The sequence below is a fragment of the Stigmatopora argus genome, chromosome 3 (genome assembly GCF_051989625.1).
Source record: "Stigmatopora argus isolate UIUO_Sarg chromosome 3, RoL_Sarg_1.0, whole genome shotgun sequence".
NCBI lineage: Eukaryota > Metazoa > Chordata > Actinopteri > Syngnathiformes > Syngnathidae > Stigmatopora > Stigmatopora argus.
In genome coordinates this window covers 2,998,637-3,018,470 of record NC_135389.1, presented here as the reverse complement: position 1 = coordinate 3,018,470, position 19,834 = coordinate 2,998,637, and the positions used below count along the sequence as shown (strand labels likewise).

Below are 19,834 nucleotides of genomic sequence, written 5' to 3'. Positions count from 1 at the left end.
TAAGATTGCATATTCGTAGAGGATGTATAGAACAATCAATCTGGCATGCCTGGTTACTAGTGAGTAGTATCCCCTTTTATTATTCGAATCCTCAAACGTATGCATGTTTTGATGACCTAGCCAGAGAAATGGAGATGACATTTTTTGTAGTGTTGCATGTGACCAGATTTTTTCTTTCTACACAAATTATGTTGTAATCTAAAGCCTCCGATGTGGTAAAACCAAATTTTGAAAAGTTCATAATTGATCCACCATTTTTTCTCCATTAGAACATTTTTTTTAAATGTATTTTGTTTGTACCGTATTTTCGCGCATATAGGGCTTACCGACTTAAAATGTGATGTCTCCATTGTGGGTGCGATTTCTGTATTCAGCCCATGCACAAGGCGCTTCGACTTAATGGGCGCAATGCATGGTACTATGCATGCGTGCTAAAACATACCATGCCAGCGTATGTTTTGAAAAGGACAGCAGGCGCAAAACTGAGTTTGAGTGTACTCAGGTAATTTCTATAATAGAAGCATTCAAACATCCATAAATATGTCAAAGTCCCCATCTGCTTTATTCAACATAAAGAGTTCGGCTAAATGGGAAAGTTCCCAATTAAACACAATGAGTTCCATCTTACTGTCAGAGTCAGAGTTGTCGCTATGGGGTTCTGTATTATTGACGAAAGCTCGAATAGTAGTAGTACTCTTTAGTTCAGGAATCCACAATCCATTTACAAATTTTCACGTAACTCGTCTGACTCTGCCTGGCAGACTTTGTACAACTGTTTGCCATCGGACATCCATGACTCCCAAGGCATTCAAAACTTTGTTTTCAATGCCTCGATTAAGCTAATGTCCAGTGGTTGGAGTTACTTTGTCAAACCTCCTCGAATAATTGCAAGGTCTAAGTTCAGATGCCGGACTTAGTGTTTCACTTCGGCTGTGAGAGGGGCCTGCATGGAGTCGCAGATCAAAGGGGATGACTTGTGGGAAAAGCCATCATATACACCTCTTTAGATCACTCTCAGTCTGTCTTCCAACCTGCGAACCAAGGACTCGTTTATGTTGAATTGTCTTGCTGCAGCTCAATTTCCAATTTCCTCCACGTAGCTCATAGTTTCCAGTTTAAACTGTGCCTCGTAAGCCTGTCTCTTTGGAGGTTTTTTGGGGTCAAACCGATATTGTTTTGCAAAATGTAAACCTACGCTATATTTACGTTCTTATTGGTACGTGCTCTTTTTTTATAACCTCCCACCTTTGACACCTGCATTCTGTTGTCATTCACATCAGGCCTTTCCTCATACTGCGTGTCGGCAAGTAATGCACCCCGTCAGTCATGCAGTCAGAATCATGCAGCAAAATCTACAGAATATTAAATTTATTGCATACACAAAGTGCACCGACTGATTGGGTGCATCATCCATTTTAGACATTATAGACTTTTATGTGTGTCCTATAGGCATGCAAGAAATGGTATTAAATTTGTAAAAAAAAAGCAACAAGCTTTAGTTTATGAATTGTACTACACGTTTTGCATTACACTAATCATAATGTTTATCTTTTAGGTTTACGAAATATTAAAACGGATAATATGCAAGGCCAAGTACAGCATGGGTAAGTTTGATGTTCTAAACAAAAAAAACCCTCAGAACCCAGCCTATAAATTACATCTTAAATGACATTAAGTGCACAATCATACCGGGGAAAAAAAGTATATTCTGCAGAAATGTGCTACTGTAATTTTGACCATTTTAAAAATGTATTTATTTATTTTGTGCGATAAACTGCAGCACACAACATTCTCTACTCCTTCAGACAACAAAACCTATTCAGTAAGATAATGTATGTTATGTGCGGATGTTGACTTCAGCTACCCAACTTTCCGTGCATGCTGAAAGGAATTGAGCCAAAATATGAATTAGTTAGCCAGTGTCAAAAAGTCAAAATGTGAATCGTTCATCATTCATCATCATTCTTCCTGCCGATGTTATTAAGCAGGTTCTGTTCCATTTTACTCAATACAAACTTTTCGTAATTCATATATTCATTCATTCATTTTCTGAACCGCTTCATCCTCACAAAGGTCGCGCGGGGTGCTGGACCTATCCCAGCTGACTTTCGGGCACGAGGCCGATCGCAGTGTACAAGGAGACGACAACCATTCACGCCACACTCATACCTAGGGGCAATTTAGACCAGCCTACCATGCATGTCTTTGGAATGTGGGAGGAAGCCGGAGTGCCCGGAGGAAATCCACGCAGGCCCGGGGAGAATATGCAAACTCCACACAACACACACACACATATATACTGGGGGGCTTGTGTAATGAGCCAATCCCAGTCTCAACAATGGGCTAGCCAATTAAGAGGCACAAAGAGACATGCAGTCATACTTCTACTTACGAATGCCTCTACGTGCACCATTTTCAGGTTACAAAATCTTTTTATATGCAAATGAGTGCCTCGAGACACAAAAACAGATCCAAGTTAAGAATTCCCCCAAAAAGTAAATGCATTCCTTATCCGCTATTTTATTTTTTAAATATTGTTGCGGATGGATTGATGCTCACTTTAGAACATTGCTACACCCTACTGGGCTCTTATTGGCAGTCTCACAACAACCCTCCATTTTTCTTTGACCCGTTGTCTGCTTAAACTTATGCTTGGAAGAAGCTATGGCCGAGTGCCTTAGAGTCTACTCTAAGGCTTAGACGGACTTGCAGTCGACAAGAACTCTTCATGTTTCAAGATTCTCTTATTGTTTTTTCACTGCCGTTTGTCATTCGTCGTCTTGAAGTTTTTCTTGGAGGAAGCTGTGGCCGAGTGCTTCGATCTGAACTGCAGCCTGTGGCAGGCGATGGGGCTTGTGGTCAGTAATGAGGACGTTGACGAGTTGGTCGATGGGCACCAAAACGACCGCTCAACGGAGCATGAGTAAATGCAACGCTCGGCAATACACGAGGAATTCAACGAGAAGGTGGCTGAGGAGGAAGCAGCCACCATTGCAACAGCACAAATCAGCAAAAAATGGGGGAGAAATTCTTAATTGTATCTTTATTGGATTGCGTTCGTGTCCTCTCTGCCTCTGTTGTCTAATGTTAGCTTCCTCTTGTTCCCCTGCTATTCAACACATGTATAGATTTTGAATGATTATTATTCATTTTAAGACATTAATATATCATTTTCTTAATTCTTCAAGTTACGAAAAAAGTTCTGGAACCAATTAATTTCATAAGTAGAGGTACGACTATACAACCATTCAAGCTCAGATTGGAACCCATTGGCGATTGAACCCTCGATCTCAAAACTGGGACATGGGTGTGCTAAACACCCCTCTGGGCCGCCCACATATCGTGATATCATTAGTAAATAGACCATAAAATCACTGGGCGATGCAACTAATTACATGCTAGCTCGGGGTTTCTGGCCTAATGCTGAATATTGACGTCTCAACTCATCTCATAGACCTTCAGTACAACACCAAAAAAATCCTCCAGTTCTAAAGCCCCATTCCCTAAAATTGACTTTTGTACTTATCTCTGTTTTTTTCTGAGATGTATGGATTTTCTATAATACTTTGTTTTCATTTGAATTTTTATATTTCTTTTAAACAAAAGAGATATTCACTTGCACGGCGGCCCGGTGGCGCGAGTGGTTAGTGCATTGGCATCACACCTTTGGGATCCTGGGTTCAAATCCAGGTCGGCCCACCTGTGTGGGGTTTGCATGTTCTCCTGGTTCCCGCGTGGGTTTCCCAGGTACTCCGGTTTCTTCCCACATTCCAAAAACATGCATGGTAGGCTGATTGGACACTCTAAATTAACCCTAGGTATGGGTGTGAGTGTGCATGGTTGTTTGTCTTCTTGTGCCATTCAATCGGCTGGCCACTGATTCAGGGTGTCCCCCACTTCTGGCCCGGAGTCAGCTGGGATAGGCTCCGGAACCCCCCGCGACCCTAATGAGGATAAAGCGGTTCAGAAAATCAGATCAGATGAGAAGATCCTGTATTCGTTATTTTATTTTCAATTGTCGCGGTAGCGTTGCGCCCTGCTTGACAATCTCCCTACAATCCACTGGCCTCCATTTGGCTCTCTCATGACAACAACTCTGCATGTTTTTTTGTTTTGTTTTGTTTTGAGTGTGGGTAAAGCAGCTACGTTCTTTATTTATAATTACATTTACAAATGAAAGAAGAAGCAGGTCCTGTTATCCATCCATGACTGATATTGCAAGGCAACACGGCCATAGCCCAGCTACCATTGCTATCGATACTATTATTTGTGCGTGCATCTGGGAATGCCTATTGGTGAACCTATCAGATATTGAAGCAGAAAGACGCATTAAAAGCTATAACTAGCTATATAGATTGTCATTCTTTTCTTTAGGACAAAGGAGGAAAAAATTGCAGGTCATACGGTAACGGAGTCGAGTATTTCTGAAAAAGCATCTATTTAATGCTATGTTGTTTTGAATCCATAATTTGTAGGTGTTTAGATGTGTTCATGTGCTTTGTCTGTTGCCTAAAATTAATTTACTCCTCACACATATGCACCTGCACAGGTAGAAAATGGTTTTGCATGCTTCTTATTCATTTTAATAGATTAATAAATAATTTTCATATAAAATTGGGACAGTTTGATTATTTTGAAAGAGTTTAGTTAGTAGTTTTTCAGAGAACCGTGAAATGAAATTTATCTATGAAAAATCCAAGTTACAAAACAAGTTTTGGAACCAATTAATTTCATAAGTAGAGGTACCACCGTACAACCATTCCACCAGCTTAGCATGCGTGTTTTGGGGACATGGGTGGAAACCGGGGTTCCAAGAGAAATCTGTTTATTATTATTTTTACCATGTTTATCTGTATAACTTTGGTGCGGGCAGTGTGGGATTGATTCCCGCTTAATGGTGGTATGCTTGTGAATGCAAATGGTTTGCCATCTCTCTTTGTGCCCTACGACTGACTGGTGGTCAGTTTAGGGTGTAGTGTAGTTTCAGCCAAAGTCAGCTGGGATAGCTTGAGCACCCGGCGTCCCTGTTGCGGTTAAGTAGTGTGAAAAATGAGTGAATGAATATTTATAATTTTTTGATATAGGATTCTATCTAATTTTGTAATTAAAATAAAATAAAAATAAAAATAAATTAAGTAATAAATTAATAAATAAATTATTATTAACAATGACATTTTCTCCTGGTAGGTATCACCAGTCTCCTGGGTAGTGGTGTCTATACAGCTGCTTACCCCCTCCACGATGTGAGTATTTCAGACATGGCCAAAAGCAGAACTTCAGACTTGGTCAAATCATGAAATTGTCAATGACTGGAAACATCCAGTAAAAAATGTTTCCTCTCATGCAAAAGTTGCTGCAGTTCTCAAAAATTGCTTTATAATTATGTTGTGTTTCCATATAAGTTACTTATAATTTTAATTAGTATTAATGATTGTTAGCTCACATTGGAGCTGTAGACTAAATGTGAGATACATATTTTTACATTCTTCTACAACTCATCAATATTTCAGGGCTTATTTTGAGTAAAATAAGTGATAGACCCCAAACAATTGACACTGATATTTACAAAGGTTTTAAAGCCTGATGAAGGCATTTAAATCTTGGAAACATGTCAAATTTATACCTCCAATTAATAATTATTGTTTACACGACTAAATATGTAACTTTTGATCTTTAGGGAGATATTGATGATGAGAGTGCAGAGCCTAATGACAGAAAAGTAAGTATTCCGTGCTAGTTAAAATATAGAGAGTTTGGGAATAACTGAGGTTTTGTGAAACAAAAGATATATTCATTCTTCTGCTCACATGAAAAGTTATCACGCTCCTGGTAGAATCGCCCCTATTATTACTACATACCATACTACGTTTTCATGGCTATACAAAAATACAAGTACACAAATACAATCATCAAGATGTGTATTAATTAAATATTACAGTTATAGACATGTTGATTGAACACTAAATTGCCCCTAGGCGTGAGTGTGAATTGTTTGTCTCCTTGTGCCCTCCGATCGGCTGGCCACCGATTCAAGGTGTCCTCCGCCTCTGGTCCGAAGTCAGTTGGAATAGGCTCCAGCATCCCCCGCGACCCTAGTGAGAATAAAGCGGTTCAGAAAATGAATGAATGAATGAGTTATAGGCAGTGTGTCAACTCAACATTCCTTTTGTCAATGTTGATGGTCATCAGGTTAAGCACTGCTGGCCACTGATCTTTCAAAAATAGCACATGGAATCTCTGTTCCCAGAAATTGCATAGTTGGAAGCGATGACATTACCAGAGGTAAGGATTCCAGCAGAGGGCAGATGACTCGGTAGTTGAGGCTCATTGATGTTATCACGCGACAAGTAGGAATACAAAATTGAAAATGGATGAGAGGAGGTAGTATGTCCTGCAGAACGTGATTCCCAGTTAGATTTTACTATCCAAGCTCAAACCAGAGGTAGAATCACCATAATACAATGCATGTGAGTGAGAAAGTGTGCCCGACTTGTAAGCAGTTTTGGCACCAATAAAATTGGAACTTGCCTACAAAACAGTAAATATCTTACATCCATGTCTCTTGAGTCTCCAAGGAAGTACAGCGATTGAAAAACTAGTTATGAATCATCAGAAAATATTAAAACTAGGATTTTTTTGCAGGTGCACCTTTGCCGACGCCCGGGCCAACAATTTAGGCTAATTTCCTATGTTCATACACAAAATATATTAACTATTTTTCAAAGAAAAACAACTTAATTTCTTGGAGAAAATGCCACAGCAATGAAACTAAACGGAGGAGGCGCAGCGCACGAAAAAGTCTGTCTACATCACTTACGCTTACTGACTCTGGCTTCCTGGCCAGAAGGGAAATGGGATTAAAACTGTTTTGTTCTTTTTTTTAATCAATTCATTAATTTTCCATATTGCTTATTCTCACAAGGGTTACGGGGTTGCTGAAGCCTAAGCCAACCAATTATGGGCACCAGCCGGTGGACACCTTGAATTGATGGCCAGCCAATCGCAGGGCACCAGACGAACAAAATTCGATCTCACACTCATAGCTTGGGGCAATTTTGAGTGTTGAACCAGCCTACCATGCATCAATTTGTGATGTGGGAGAAAACCGGAGTACCCGGAGAAAACCCACGCAGGCCCTGGAAGAACATGCAAACTCCACACAGGAAGGTTGGGGTTGAACCCTTGACTTTGTAAAATTTATTTTACAATAAAAAGCACTGGAGGTTGTGGCTTAGTAAAGTCCAATCTATCAAATACAGTAAACTTCCCCTAAGGTGCTAGTGGGACTTTAAAAATCTTGCTATTGAGTTTCCATGCTGTATCCCACATGTCATTTGTGCCTCTTCTGTAAAAATTTTGAACACTGTGATGCAAGAATTACATAAAAAAAATATATATATATTTCTTCAGCTTTTGTTTGAGGAGTGGGCAAACTACAGTGTCTTCTACAAATACCAGCCCATCGGGCTAGTAAGGTAAATCTTTCTACTTATTTATGGATAACAAAATATATACAGTCTTCTATTTATTTTCCCTTGGTAAATAACTTGGCATTTTAAATATTGGCTTGCGAATGAGAACATTTGTTCAAGAAATGTTTTGAACATTTCAGGAAATGTTTTGAACATTTCAGGAAATGTTTTGAACATTTCAGGAAATGTTTTGAACATTTCAGGAAATGTTTTGAACATTTCAGGAAATGTTTTGAACATTTCAGGAAATGTTTTGAACATTTTCATCAGATACTCATCAGATTGATTTTTCATTTTTTAATTGTCATAGTAATTTTCGAACTATAAACCGCTCTTCTTTCTCCATTTCTACTGTTTTATAGCAAACCATCTTATTTTTGACAAGTGATTTTTATGTTTTCTTGTCAAAACTTGAACAGTTACATTTTATTTATTTTGTAATTTGATTTTGCTCTGCGGGGTGTTGCGCCATGATGTGTTGACAACTCTCTTGAGTTCTTATGTGCTCCAAAGCAAAGCTTTTAATTAGGTTGTGAGCTTTTTTCATATCAAACATCAAATTGGTGTCAAGAGAAGAACATTGTTCGACTGCACAAGAACCATTGAAATCAAACAATTTGGCTCTTATACTATCTCTGAAAAACCTTACCTTCATCAGACTTCATGAAAATATCTAGGGAATTTACAGGATAGGACTCCATCAGATGCTATACACATGTACAAAAGAATAATTATAAAAGGATGAATTTCGAACATATTCATCCACTACTCTGAGGACTTTATTGCCAATAAATTGCTAATAAATATTGCCAAATGCTTGATGTCTTTACAGAAGAACAGATTAAGGTTATCTTTGGGTGTTTTGATGGATTTAAAGAGCACTGATACTCATTGTGTAATGCAACATAGCTGCTGTGAAATTAATATGCGCGTTATAGTTTGGAAATTATGATATTTTTACTACTTCTCCTAAGTATGGCTTTTCAATAGTTTTAAGTGACTGGTTTTGCCTTGGGATGTATAATACGTCGGAGTGCAGGAAACTAAAATAAGACAATTTATGTGTGTATGCAAATGTGTCATTTGTTTGTGTAATTAATTTGTACAGGAAGTACTTTGGAGAGAAGATTGGACTGTACTTTGCCTGGTTGGGTCTGTACACCCAAATGCTGATTCCTGCTTCCCTTGTGGGAGTCATAGTCTTTTTGTATGGATGCGCCACTGTGAATGACAATATACCAAGGTAAACTACACTGTAAAAAATAACTCAAATTCTCAACAATTTGCACCTAGTCTTTTAGAGGATTTTTTTGTTGAAGTAGTATATTCTCTCTGGGAGAACTTGCAATGTTGAAATACTTTAGATGGAAGTCTTAGTATACTTTTAGCCTGGAACTTTGACATTAAAATAAAAGGCAATAAGTAAAAATAATTTATTAAAAAGAAGACAAAGCAAATTCACAGATCGTGTTTTTATTGAAGCAGTAAAACTTACAGATTCTGTACAAAAATTACAAACACAAACTTACAAATTATGTACAAAGGGAATTCACAGATGGGAGTTTTTATTACAAATTGTATGCAATGACTTGCAGGTAATCTACATTGTTCGCGAATCAATCCGGGTTTCCATAGTCCTCCGAGTTCATTGGACGCCTATGACAGTCGATGGCAGCAGCCGATGTGTTAAATGAGTGCTCTTATTTCTCCCAGAGAGAATGAAGGTTGCTAGAACTTGTAAGTTTTACTGCTTCAATAAAAACACCATCTGTGAATTTGCTTTGCCTTCTTTTTAATAAATTAATTTTACTTATTGCCTTTAATTTTATTGTCAAAGTTGTTAAAAGTATACTAAGACTTTTATTTGTTTGATAAAAATGACCATCTAAAGTATTTCAACATTGCAAGTTCTCCCAGAGAGAATGAAGGTTCATTGGACGCCTCTGACAGTAGATGGCAGCAGCCGATCATTTGGGCGACCAAACCGCGACCAAAAGACCGGCGACCAAAAAGTTCGGGTGACCAAACGTCCGGGCGACTAAAAGACCACGACCAAAAGACCGGCGACCAAAAGACCGCCGACCAATCGACCCGGGCCCGGGAGAGGCAAACGTTTTGTGAGTGTCTGCTGGGAACGCCTGGCGGAGTCACCTGTCAGAAAGAGTTTCAATTCCCAACTCTGACAGAGCTTCTCTCATGTCCGTGAAGAGGTGTGGGACATTGAGTCCGAGTGGACCATGTTCCGCGCTTCTATTGCTGAGGTGGCAGACCGGAGCTGCGGCCGCAAGGTGGTCGGTGCCTGTTGTGGCAGCAACCCCAGAACCCGCTGGTGGACACTGGCAGTAAGGGAGGCCATCAAGCTGAAAAAGGAGTCCAACCGGGCCATTTTGGCCCTTGGGACTCCAGAGGCAGCTTACGTGTACCGGGTGGCTAAGCGACACGCGGCTCTGATCGTCTCCAAGGCAAAAACCTGAGCATGGGAGGAGTTCAGCAAGGCCATGGAGAACGACTTTGGAAATTTTGGTCCACCATCTGACGTCTCGGAGGGGGAAGAAGTGCAGCGTCAAGACAGTGTATAGTGGGGATGGGGATATTGTGAATCCGTGGGCCGAGTACTTTGAAGTCCACATCAATTCCACTGTCATGCCTTCCCACAAGGAAGCAGAGCCAGGGAACTCTGGGGCGGACTCTCTTACCTCTGGGGTTGTATTCACCAAGGTGTTTAAAAAGCTCCTTGGTGGCAAGGCTCCAGGAGTGGATGAGATCCGTCCGGGGGTTTTAAAGGGTCTGGATATCGTGGGACTGTCTTGGTTGACACGCATGGACATCGGGGATAGTGCCTCTGGATTGGCTGACCGGGGTGGTGGTTCCTCTTTTTAAAAAGGGAGACCAGAGGGTGTGGTTCATCATCTGAGTTCTTGGGGGCATGGCAGTTCACCCAACCAGTCTACATGTGCTTTTTGGACCTGGAGAAGGCGTTCGACCATGTCCCCGCAGAGTCAGGTGGGAGGTACTACGGGAGTATGGGGTTCCGGAACCCCTAATACGTGGGGTTCGGTCCCCACTTTTTGGACAGAATATCTAGGCTCAGCCTTGGCGTTGAGGGGGTCCGCTTCGGTGGCCTCAGTATTTCAACCCGATTCCCAACCGAGTGTGAAGCGATCGGGATGAGAATCAGCACCTCCAAACCTGATAAGGGATCACGTCCTTCCCCAGGTGGGGGAGTTTAAGTATTTAAGTTAAGGCTCTCTGTTTACCGGTCAATTGATGTTCCCAGCCACATCTATGGTCATGAGCTGTGGGTCGTGACCGAAAGAACGAGATCCCGGATACAAGCAGCTGACATGAGTTTCCTTCGCAGGATGTCCCGAGAAGTTCGGTCATCCACGAGGGGCTTGGTGTATAGCCGCTGCTCCTCCGGATCAAGAGGAGCCAGATGAGTTGGCTCGAGCATCTGATCACGATGCCTCCTGGACGCCTCCCTCTTGGAGGTGTTCCGGGCATGTCCCACCGGGAGGAGGCCACAGGGCCGACCTCGGACATGCTGGGGAAACTATGTCTCCCGGCTAGCCCCGGAACGCCTTGGTGTCCTCCTGGAAGCTGCTGCCCCTGTGACCTCGGATAAAGCGTAAGAGGATGAGAGATGAGACTAATAGATTTTAGATTCTTTAATTCTAATTAACCGATGCTTATTAATGACATGAAAATTTTACCATTAATTATATAAACTGTTAAATACATTTTATATTTCTGCAAAACTTATTCTAAAATATCTTGTAGAATATTTTTTTTCTCTGTTTGATTGTTTTTGACCATGTTGTATCAAGTTATATGTATCCATTGATACATTATGAATAACATGCAAGAGCATGTAATTCCTGCAAGTGTTCGGGACTTTCTCCATTTGGGTAAGATGAAGTTTGCGGACATTGTGTTGACCCCTCAAGGGGTGTGTGTAGTAAGATCCAGCGGTGGTCCGTGAATTTTCTAGCAACGCCTTCAGCTGTCGGAATCAATCCAACCCTCAAAAACTATTTTATACTATAAAACCTCTACTGCAGCTACAGCTTGCGACACATAAAAAAATCATAGTTTGGTAGCCTCGGCTAGTCCACTCTATCACTAGCCAATCATAGTTGGTGAAAGTGATGATGTATCCCTACGCCTGCGAGAAGGCAATGACGTATCCCTACGCCTGCGAGAAGGCCGTAGTGTCACCAAATTGAATTCTGATTGGTTAAAGCAACAGTCTTATCGACTCTTGTTTAACGCAGCAGAGCCTGCAGAACTGATTGTGAAGGCCTTGAGGCAGATTTCTGACCCTGGCAACAAATAATGGCTGAAATGTGATTGGTTAAATGCTTCAATATGAAAACACACATCTGGAAGCAGTGCAACCAGGGGGAAAAGCAATGAAAGGAAGCTAACAGACAATTTGAAATTATTTAAATATTCATGGGCAAAATATAATTAAGTATTGATGCACAAAATATAATTAACATCAGTCTGTGATTCAGATATTTCTTAGGCCAGCAGAGAAGGCCTTGAAGGCCCTGGCGGCACACCACTTGTAAGATCTGTTAAAAAAAGATAATACATTACACATTTGTCCCTCTCTTCTTCAATCCCTCTCTCCCGGAATAGCCAAGTCACTATCTCCCACCCGCCCACCATCTCTCCCTCCATCACCCTCTCTCTCCCACCCTCCTCGATATGAACCCCACAAAGCAGACAAACCGATAAACAACTCACAAACACAATTGGTTTAAATAGGTTAAATGGGTTGACGAGGCAATTAGGAAAACTCGGGTAACACAAGAGGGAATAAGCAGAGGATACACCAGCGGGGGAGAAATGACGGGTGAACACAATGGGCAATCACTCCGACAGGACACACAGGAAAAAATAGCATAACAAAACTAACCAACCTAAAGGTAGGCTGATTAAACACTAAATTGCCCTAAGTTTGAGCCGTCTGTCCCATTGTACCCTGCGATTGGCTGGCCACCGATTCAAGGTGTGTCCCCCCAACTAGTGCCCATAGTTGGTTGGGATAGGCTCGTGCACCCTCCACAAACCTTGTGAGGATAAGCAAATCGGAAAACCAATGAATACATGAGAAATATAAAATTTAAAAAGGTTGCTAAAAAATTGTTTTTTTTGTTTCTTCTTAGATAGGTGATCCTATTTTCTTTCAACATTGCAATTAATTATGTATTATATATCACACAAACAAGATGTATACGTCAGCTGCTGTGTTCCCTCAACACCCTTGATCATAAATCAGATGTTGGCGGATCGGAGTTGGACCCAGATACAGGAATTCAGGCGGTCCAAAGGGAGTGCAGGTGCACTAACGAAATTTACGAATTTTGCGGATGATGTAGACCAGACATGGCTGTGATAATCGAAAACCGCAAAGTACGATCAACCCTATTATTACTACCATACTACATGTTTTCACACCGACACAAAAATACAAGTACAGAAGCAAAATTATCAAGAAGTGTATTTATTAAATGTTGCATAGATATAAATTAATGAATGTAAATACTTTCAGTATTATACTCACAGTGAAAATAGTTCCTCACCGCTTGATTTAAAACAAGAACAGGTTATTGAGAGCCATTGGATCATCGATCAAATCTTCAGGAGGCGCCATAGGGGCAACAGGAGGAGCTTTTGCAAGAGGTTTTCGGTGCACAAGGAAGATGGTGAGGGGGAGCTGTGACCGCTGTTTCTTTTTTCTACCAATATGCCTTTGTAAATGACACTGTTAAGACGCTTGCCAAATTCATTGGCTCCGACCATGTTGTCATCAATCTCCTAGACCTATTGTTGAAAACTGTAGGCCATTTAGAAGATTTTCTGCAGATTCCGTAAAGTAAGACCACATTCTTCGTCCTCATCCTCATCGTTGTCCGCTGCCTCTTCTTCCTCACTCCACGATCACATCATTTCAACGAGGTCCTCATAGGTTAGGGGGTTGAGTGGCTCTCGATCTGTTTCTTTGTTGTCCTGTCATGTCTTCAGTGTCGACCAACCAACCTTCATGGCCTTATCTACAGTGTAAATCACTCATAATCCTGGTTCATTTTGTATTCTTAGTGGTTCACACTCGCTTGATGTCATTGGATAGGATATTGTTGCCATTTTCTGAATGTTCGCTTCTTATTTCTTGATATAATGCACTGTAGATTCATTATAGCGTGCTTCTTCGCGATTTTTTTCTGCTATTTAAAAAAAAATCGCAAATGGAAGACAGATGGAAAATGGTGGGGAAAATGGCGGGGAAAATGCCGGTGAAAATGACACCGCTTTTTCGTCTGCGCTGAAATAGTTGTTTTTGAGCACCAAAGAAGAAGAAAATATAGCACAGAAAAAGAAAGTGCGCGCCAAAACTAAAAAAAACTGCCAAACATGCGGCAAAGTCTTTTCTTGTTTCCAGCGGGTTTCTTCGCATCGCGTACGGGGAGAGAATACCATATTTCGAGTGAATTCCACATTTGTTTGGATTTTACATCTACTGAAAATGCTTCCCAGGCGTCCAGTATCATTGACAGCATTAAATGAGATGAATAAAAAAAATATTACTGTGACCGAAAAAGTAAAGATGCTAGACATGCTGAAGGCAGGCAAAAAGTATGCCGATGTAGCACGCCATTACGACATCAACAAATCTAATGCGCATTACATAAAAAAGGAAGACCCCAACTGGAAAAACTAACTCAGAGAAACCAACGGGGAAAAACGCACACCAACATAATTTGACATAACCTCCAGACAAGAGAGTTTTGCCACACTAACTGACAAAGACACAGGGTTTTATACACATAGACAGGAGTTTGACAAGACAATTGCATGCACCTGGGCCACACGAGGTAAGGAGAGCTGGAAAGACACAGCAGGTGAAACTCATTCGCAGGGGGAAGACACCTCCAACCACCAAACCCCAACACAACGTGACATACCCTGGCTGGAAAGCAACGAGCAACGATGAACCCACCTCCATTGGTTTCCAGCATTCTAAATTCTATTAGCGTCCACAAATCACTTGTTTTATGAAATGCCAACATCTTAATTTCACCACCACATGATTGAATAAGGAGGAGTCCATTGCTGTGTACGGTATCGGTTCTGTCAAAATTCAACCATTTTTATTTTTGTCTTGCTGAATGGTTTTAAAGTAGTGGCTATGAAGAAATCCGAATCTCTCTGTGTCACATGGAACATAAAAATATACTTGACTCTTCACCTCAAGTTCCTGCTTCTCATCATCCACAGGATATTATGGCAGATGCTGTCTTGTGTCTTGAGAAAGACAAAACACACAAGCCTTATGTTAATATTATTTTTACTCTGTTGGAACAATTTGAAACATCCTTTGTTGTGCCACATTCATCAGGCTGAAAATAGGACTGTTCCTTATTCGTTCATCCCAAACCAGTTTACTGTTTATTTTAATGAACAAAATTAATCTGTAATTGTTTAGTAGCGGAAATCTCTGAGTGCACTGTGAGTGTTGAGTTTATGGAGGATATGCGGGAGAGTTTTGGTAATGTATGTCCCCATGAGAATTGTTTGGTTCTCAACATTTGCAAAACTAAAGTTCCTAGAATGGCCTAGGGCACCATTCAGCCTATTGCTAATATGAGGAATAACATTAAAGACTATCACTGATTTTTACACACCGATTAAATGACAGACTTGTCAACTTACACAAAGCCATATAATTATTGAAATTGTCAACAACAAAAGAATCATTTCTGTAACCTTGCCATCAGCTCTCTTAAAAATCTCATCTCATCTCATTTTCCAAACCGTTTTATCCTCACTAGGGTTGCGGGGGGTGCTGGAGCCTATTCCAGCTGACTTCGGGCCAGAGGCTGGGGACACCCATAATCGGTGGCCAGCCAATCGCAGGGCACAAGGAGACAAACAACCATTCATGCTCACACTCATACGTAGGGGCAATTTAGAGTGTCCAATGAGCCTACCATGCATGTCTATGGAATGTAGGAGGAAATCAGGGTACCCAGAGAAAACCCACGCACAATTTCTTTCAGGATATGAGAACAGAACATGCAAAGTCCACACAGGTGGACCAACCTGGATTAGAAGCCAGGTCCCCCACTGTGAGGCTTACACGCTAACGACTCGCGCCACCGGGCCAACCTCTTAAAAAAACTATGAAAATTAAAAAAAAATACGAGGTGGAAAATTCTGTATAAAAAAGTATATAGACAAGTATATTCATTGTGCAAATCATGAAATGCCAATTTTAAGTGGGTGTGTACAGTCCTGAAGAACATGATTTTTTTTTCAAGATGCCGCCGTTAGGCGGCAGCCGGTGGGTGGCAGTAGCTATGTCCACTTATTCGTTTTTTGTGTTTTACAGCCTTTTTATCATTTTTTATTACATTTTATTATTATTTAATACATTCCTTTTTTACTTTACTTTGTACTTTATACTTTTTACTTTAATTGTTTTACAACTTTTTTTGTTCTATTAACTTGGTTTCTTTCTATTAGTTATTTTTTGGAACCATTCAGCTATGCCTCTGCCGTCATACACATGGGATCGGCTGTGAACAATACCCAGCAGAAAGAGCAACAACATCGATGCCGCTGGAAATCCAGAACTGGACAAAAGTGCCGGGAGAAGAGGCGACACTTCAGACCAATCATTCCGTCTATTTTTATGGGGAAAGTGAGATCAACCAAGATGGTGCCGCTCCAGTGGCAGCCGGTAGCGGTAGCTCCGTCCGCTCTTGCTTATTTTGTGTTTTTACTGCTTTTCCATTCAAAATTTCTTAATGCTTTCCCATATACTTTGCATTGTACTTTGTGCTTTTTGCTTTGTTGTTTTGCGACAATTGCGACTCGACCCCACCCGTCGCGTGGCTTGGTCTGCGCTTGCTATTGTCTTGCTACTGCAACCAAGGAAATTACCCGAAGACGGGATGAAATAAAGTTCTGATCCAATCCAGTCCAATCCAATCCAATCCATTCTAACTTTTTCTAATCTAATCTAAACGTACAAGTTCAAACCGAAGGGTGAAGCTTCTATACATTATCATATTAACTATACTTTTCTGGCAATGGGCAGAATCTTCACATCTTGAGAACCATCAATTTTCATGAAAACAAACAAACAAAATCCAACGTGTCTCTTGGCCTTTAACATTGTGTTCTTAAGAAAGCAAAATTTTAGATTGGCCTCTGTTATCAGATAGGAATAGGTAATTGAAAAATCAAATATGTTCACTTGTGACACCATTCGACAGGATGTCTTTTTAACAAACTCACCGAAGCCCAACCTGCATCGCACACTCAGCACATACAGCATCTGCTATAAAGTGGTACTTCTACTTACGAACATCACTACATAGGAAATATTCAGGTTATGCCTAATAGGGAAACATTTTCTTTCAGGATATGAAAAAAAATTCAAGTTACGGAATGCTCGACTGGATCCCCACTAAGTGGGTGTGATGGCTTGACTCCGTATACAGGTGGGCGAGGCCAAGTTCGCCCTTAGTTTGCTGAAAAGCAACCGCCATAAACCATATCACTAACATGCTTGTTGAGGGTCTTTATTCACTACAATTTTATATAGACATTCCAAAGGATTTAGTTGCTTTTTTGCGACCACTAACAATTACACAGCTAGCATTATAAGAACCAGCTCCCTAAATTTGTCTTTCTTTTGAATTTTTAGAGGTGATAACTCACACAGCTTACTGTCTTGCTCACTACCTCATCTTATTTTCTCATTCTCTCCAATCCTGTACTGTTAATTAGTTATCTTGTATTTTTCTCACAGGGGTGTCCTTTCCATTTAAATATAAGAAGTAATGGTCTCATCTCATCTCATTTTCTGAACCGCTTTATCCTCATTAGGGTCGTGGGGGGTGCTGGAGCCAATCCCAGCTGTCTCCGGGCCAGAGGGGGGGACATCCTGAATCGGTGGCCAGCCGATCACAGGGCACAAGGAGACGGACAACCATGCATACTCACACCCATACCTAGGTGCAATTTAGAGTGTCCAATCAGCCTACAATGCATGTTTTTGGAATGTGGGAGGAAACCGGAGTACCCGGAGGAAACCCACGCAGGAACATGCAAACTCCACACAGATGGACATGACCTGGATTTGAACCCGGGACCCCAGAACTGTGAAGCCGGCGCACTAACCAGTCGCACCACCGGGCCGCCCCTTTTGTGATGGTATTGTCATTATATACTAGATTATGATGAATCCACTACTTGCCTGGTGTGTTTGTATATCTTCATTCCATGTCTATTATTTTTCTATCATATTTAATCCTTTCTGTCCGGCTGCATTTTAAAAACAACAAAAACTAAATTTAAAAAAAAAAGGGAATAGGGTACCTTCAGACTCCCCTTTGGAATAGATAAACTGTTTCTAAATGAGTAGACATTCAGATTTACCATTTTGCAAAGCATGCAGCTGAACAGGACTGGTTATAAAACAAACCAAAAAAAACTATGCTTGTTGGAATGTTAAGAGGTGATCACAATGGCGGATGATGAATTCACCTGTGCAGTTGAACCCACAGGTCAACCGAGGTTTTCAAGCACTTCTTCCTGTTACACCAATTCAAAATATATCCATAGAACATATTTTGATTTTGTCTTCACAGCATGGAAATATGCCACCAAAAAAACAACATCACCATGTGTCCCTTGTGTGATAAAGTGTGCAGCTATTGGATGCTAAATTCTGCTTGTGGAACTGCAAGAGCCAGTCACTTATTCGACAATCCAGCGACTGTATTCTTCTCGATTTTCATGGCTCTTTGGGGTTGGTAGAAACATGCATGCCACTCACACACTACGTATGAGGCATTTCCCACTTATATTTTTGCACCCGAATCTGAGTCATATGATTCTGAGGATCTACTAATACTGAGTACCGATCTGATCGCTCAGCAATGTGTTAACCCTAGAATGGTAACCCTCTATTTCAGGGGTTACCTTTTACGCTTCTGAAATAGAGGGTTACCAGGGAAAAAATGGGTACCCTTCATTGCACCGTCTTGCTTAGGACCGGGGAGAGAAAAGCAAAGTGCCCGGAAAAGGGGCTTTTGTTCGGATGGTCGTGGACCAAAATGAGGCTCTATACTTACACAAAAATACAAGTTACGAATCCACCTCTGGAATGTAGTCATTTCGTAAGTACATACGTGTCAACCTCGGCCAATTGCTCCTCTTATTAATGATTGCAGCTACCCTTATTAAGTGATAATAAACGTCACCAATGCAACACGGCACATATTTACTCACAAAGGGCACACTTAAAAGTCTAACATTTTCCCCAAAGTGGACGTAATGCCCAATCAGTCGGTGCACTTTTTTTCTATGCAATACATTTTAAGATTCTGTACATGTCGCTGTATGACACTGACAGCTTGACTGTCTGGGTATATTGCTTGCTGATGTGCTATATTAGTATAAAGAAAAGGCTGACATGTGAAAGGGGAATGCGCGTGCTCATATCATGCTTAAAGCATGACAAATTAGCAGTCGACGATGACGTTTCCGTCTGCTACCAGTGACCGAGACGATCCAGATTACAGCCGAAACTGGTTAAACGAGGTCGGATTTATAAAAAACTTAGTTACAAAAAAATCCAGTACAAAAGTTGTTATATGGCATACACAATTTGAAATGATAAAACAATGGAAAAAAAGTTCACAGTTATGTAAGTACAAGTGGCACTGTGTACAGTTGCTTATCATTAAAATAGGACATTGTGCTTAAAAAAAGGTTGCGCACAGATCAATGCAAAATATGGTTTTCAACTGTGACATTCCTTGCCATTCTTAAACAAGAAACAGTGTCAGAAGCATCTCGACTGGGCTAGAGACAAAAAGGAGTGGACAGCAACTGAGTGGTCCAAGACGATGTTCTCTGATGAAAGTCAATTTTGTATGTATTGTATTTTCTTGCCTGAAGGGCGCTCGCTTAGTTGCAGTTGCAATTTCTGTTTTTTGCCCATAAAACAAAGGCGCTTCGGCTCAATGGACGCGGTGCAATGGTCATGCTAGCATGACACATACGCTAGCATATGTTTTAAAAAGGAAACAGGAGCAAAACAGATTTTAATTGTGTATTTTAATGTATATTCGCGGCAATATAAGTCAAAGCATTTAACCATCTACAAATCTGTCAAAGTCCGCATCTTCTGTATCCAACATAAAGAGTTCGGTCAAGTGAGCAAGTTAGGCCAACAATACTGGGTTCCATCTCACTGTCAGGGTTAGAGTTGTGGCTGTGGGGCTTCGTAATAGTGATTCCAGCTTTGGCAAAAGCGCAAACTACAATGCATACCGACA

At 40.9% G+C, this 19,834-nt stretch overlaps 1 protein-coding gene across 1 annotated transcript in view; it reads left to right on the top strand.

Moving 5' to 3' along the window:
* ano1b (anoctamin 1, calcium activated chloride channel b) overlaps positions 1-19,834 on the top strand; it is a 125,319-nt gene that overhangs the window by 34,384 nt on the left and 71,101 nt on the right. Inside the window, exons 6-11 of the mRNA XM_077595611.1 lie at positions 1,556-1,604; positions 5,188-5,243; positions 5,678-5,719; positions 7,411-7,475; positions 8,581-8,715; positions 18,140-18,300. Of these exons, the coding sequence (XP_077451737.1) occupies positions 1,556-1,604; positions 5,188-5,243; positions 5,678-5,719; positions 7,411-7,475; positions 8,581-8,715; positions 18,140-18,300 (508 nt within the window). The remainder of the gene's footprint in view (positions 1-1,555; positions 1,605-5,187; positions 5,244-5,677; positions 5,720-7,410; positions 7,476-8,580; positions 8,716-18,139; positions 18,301-19,834) is intronic.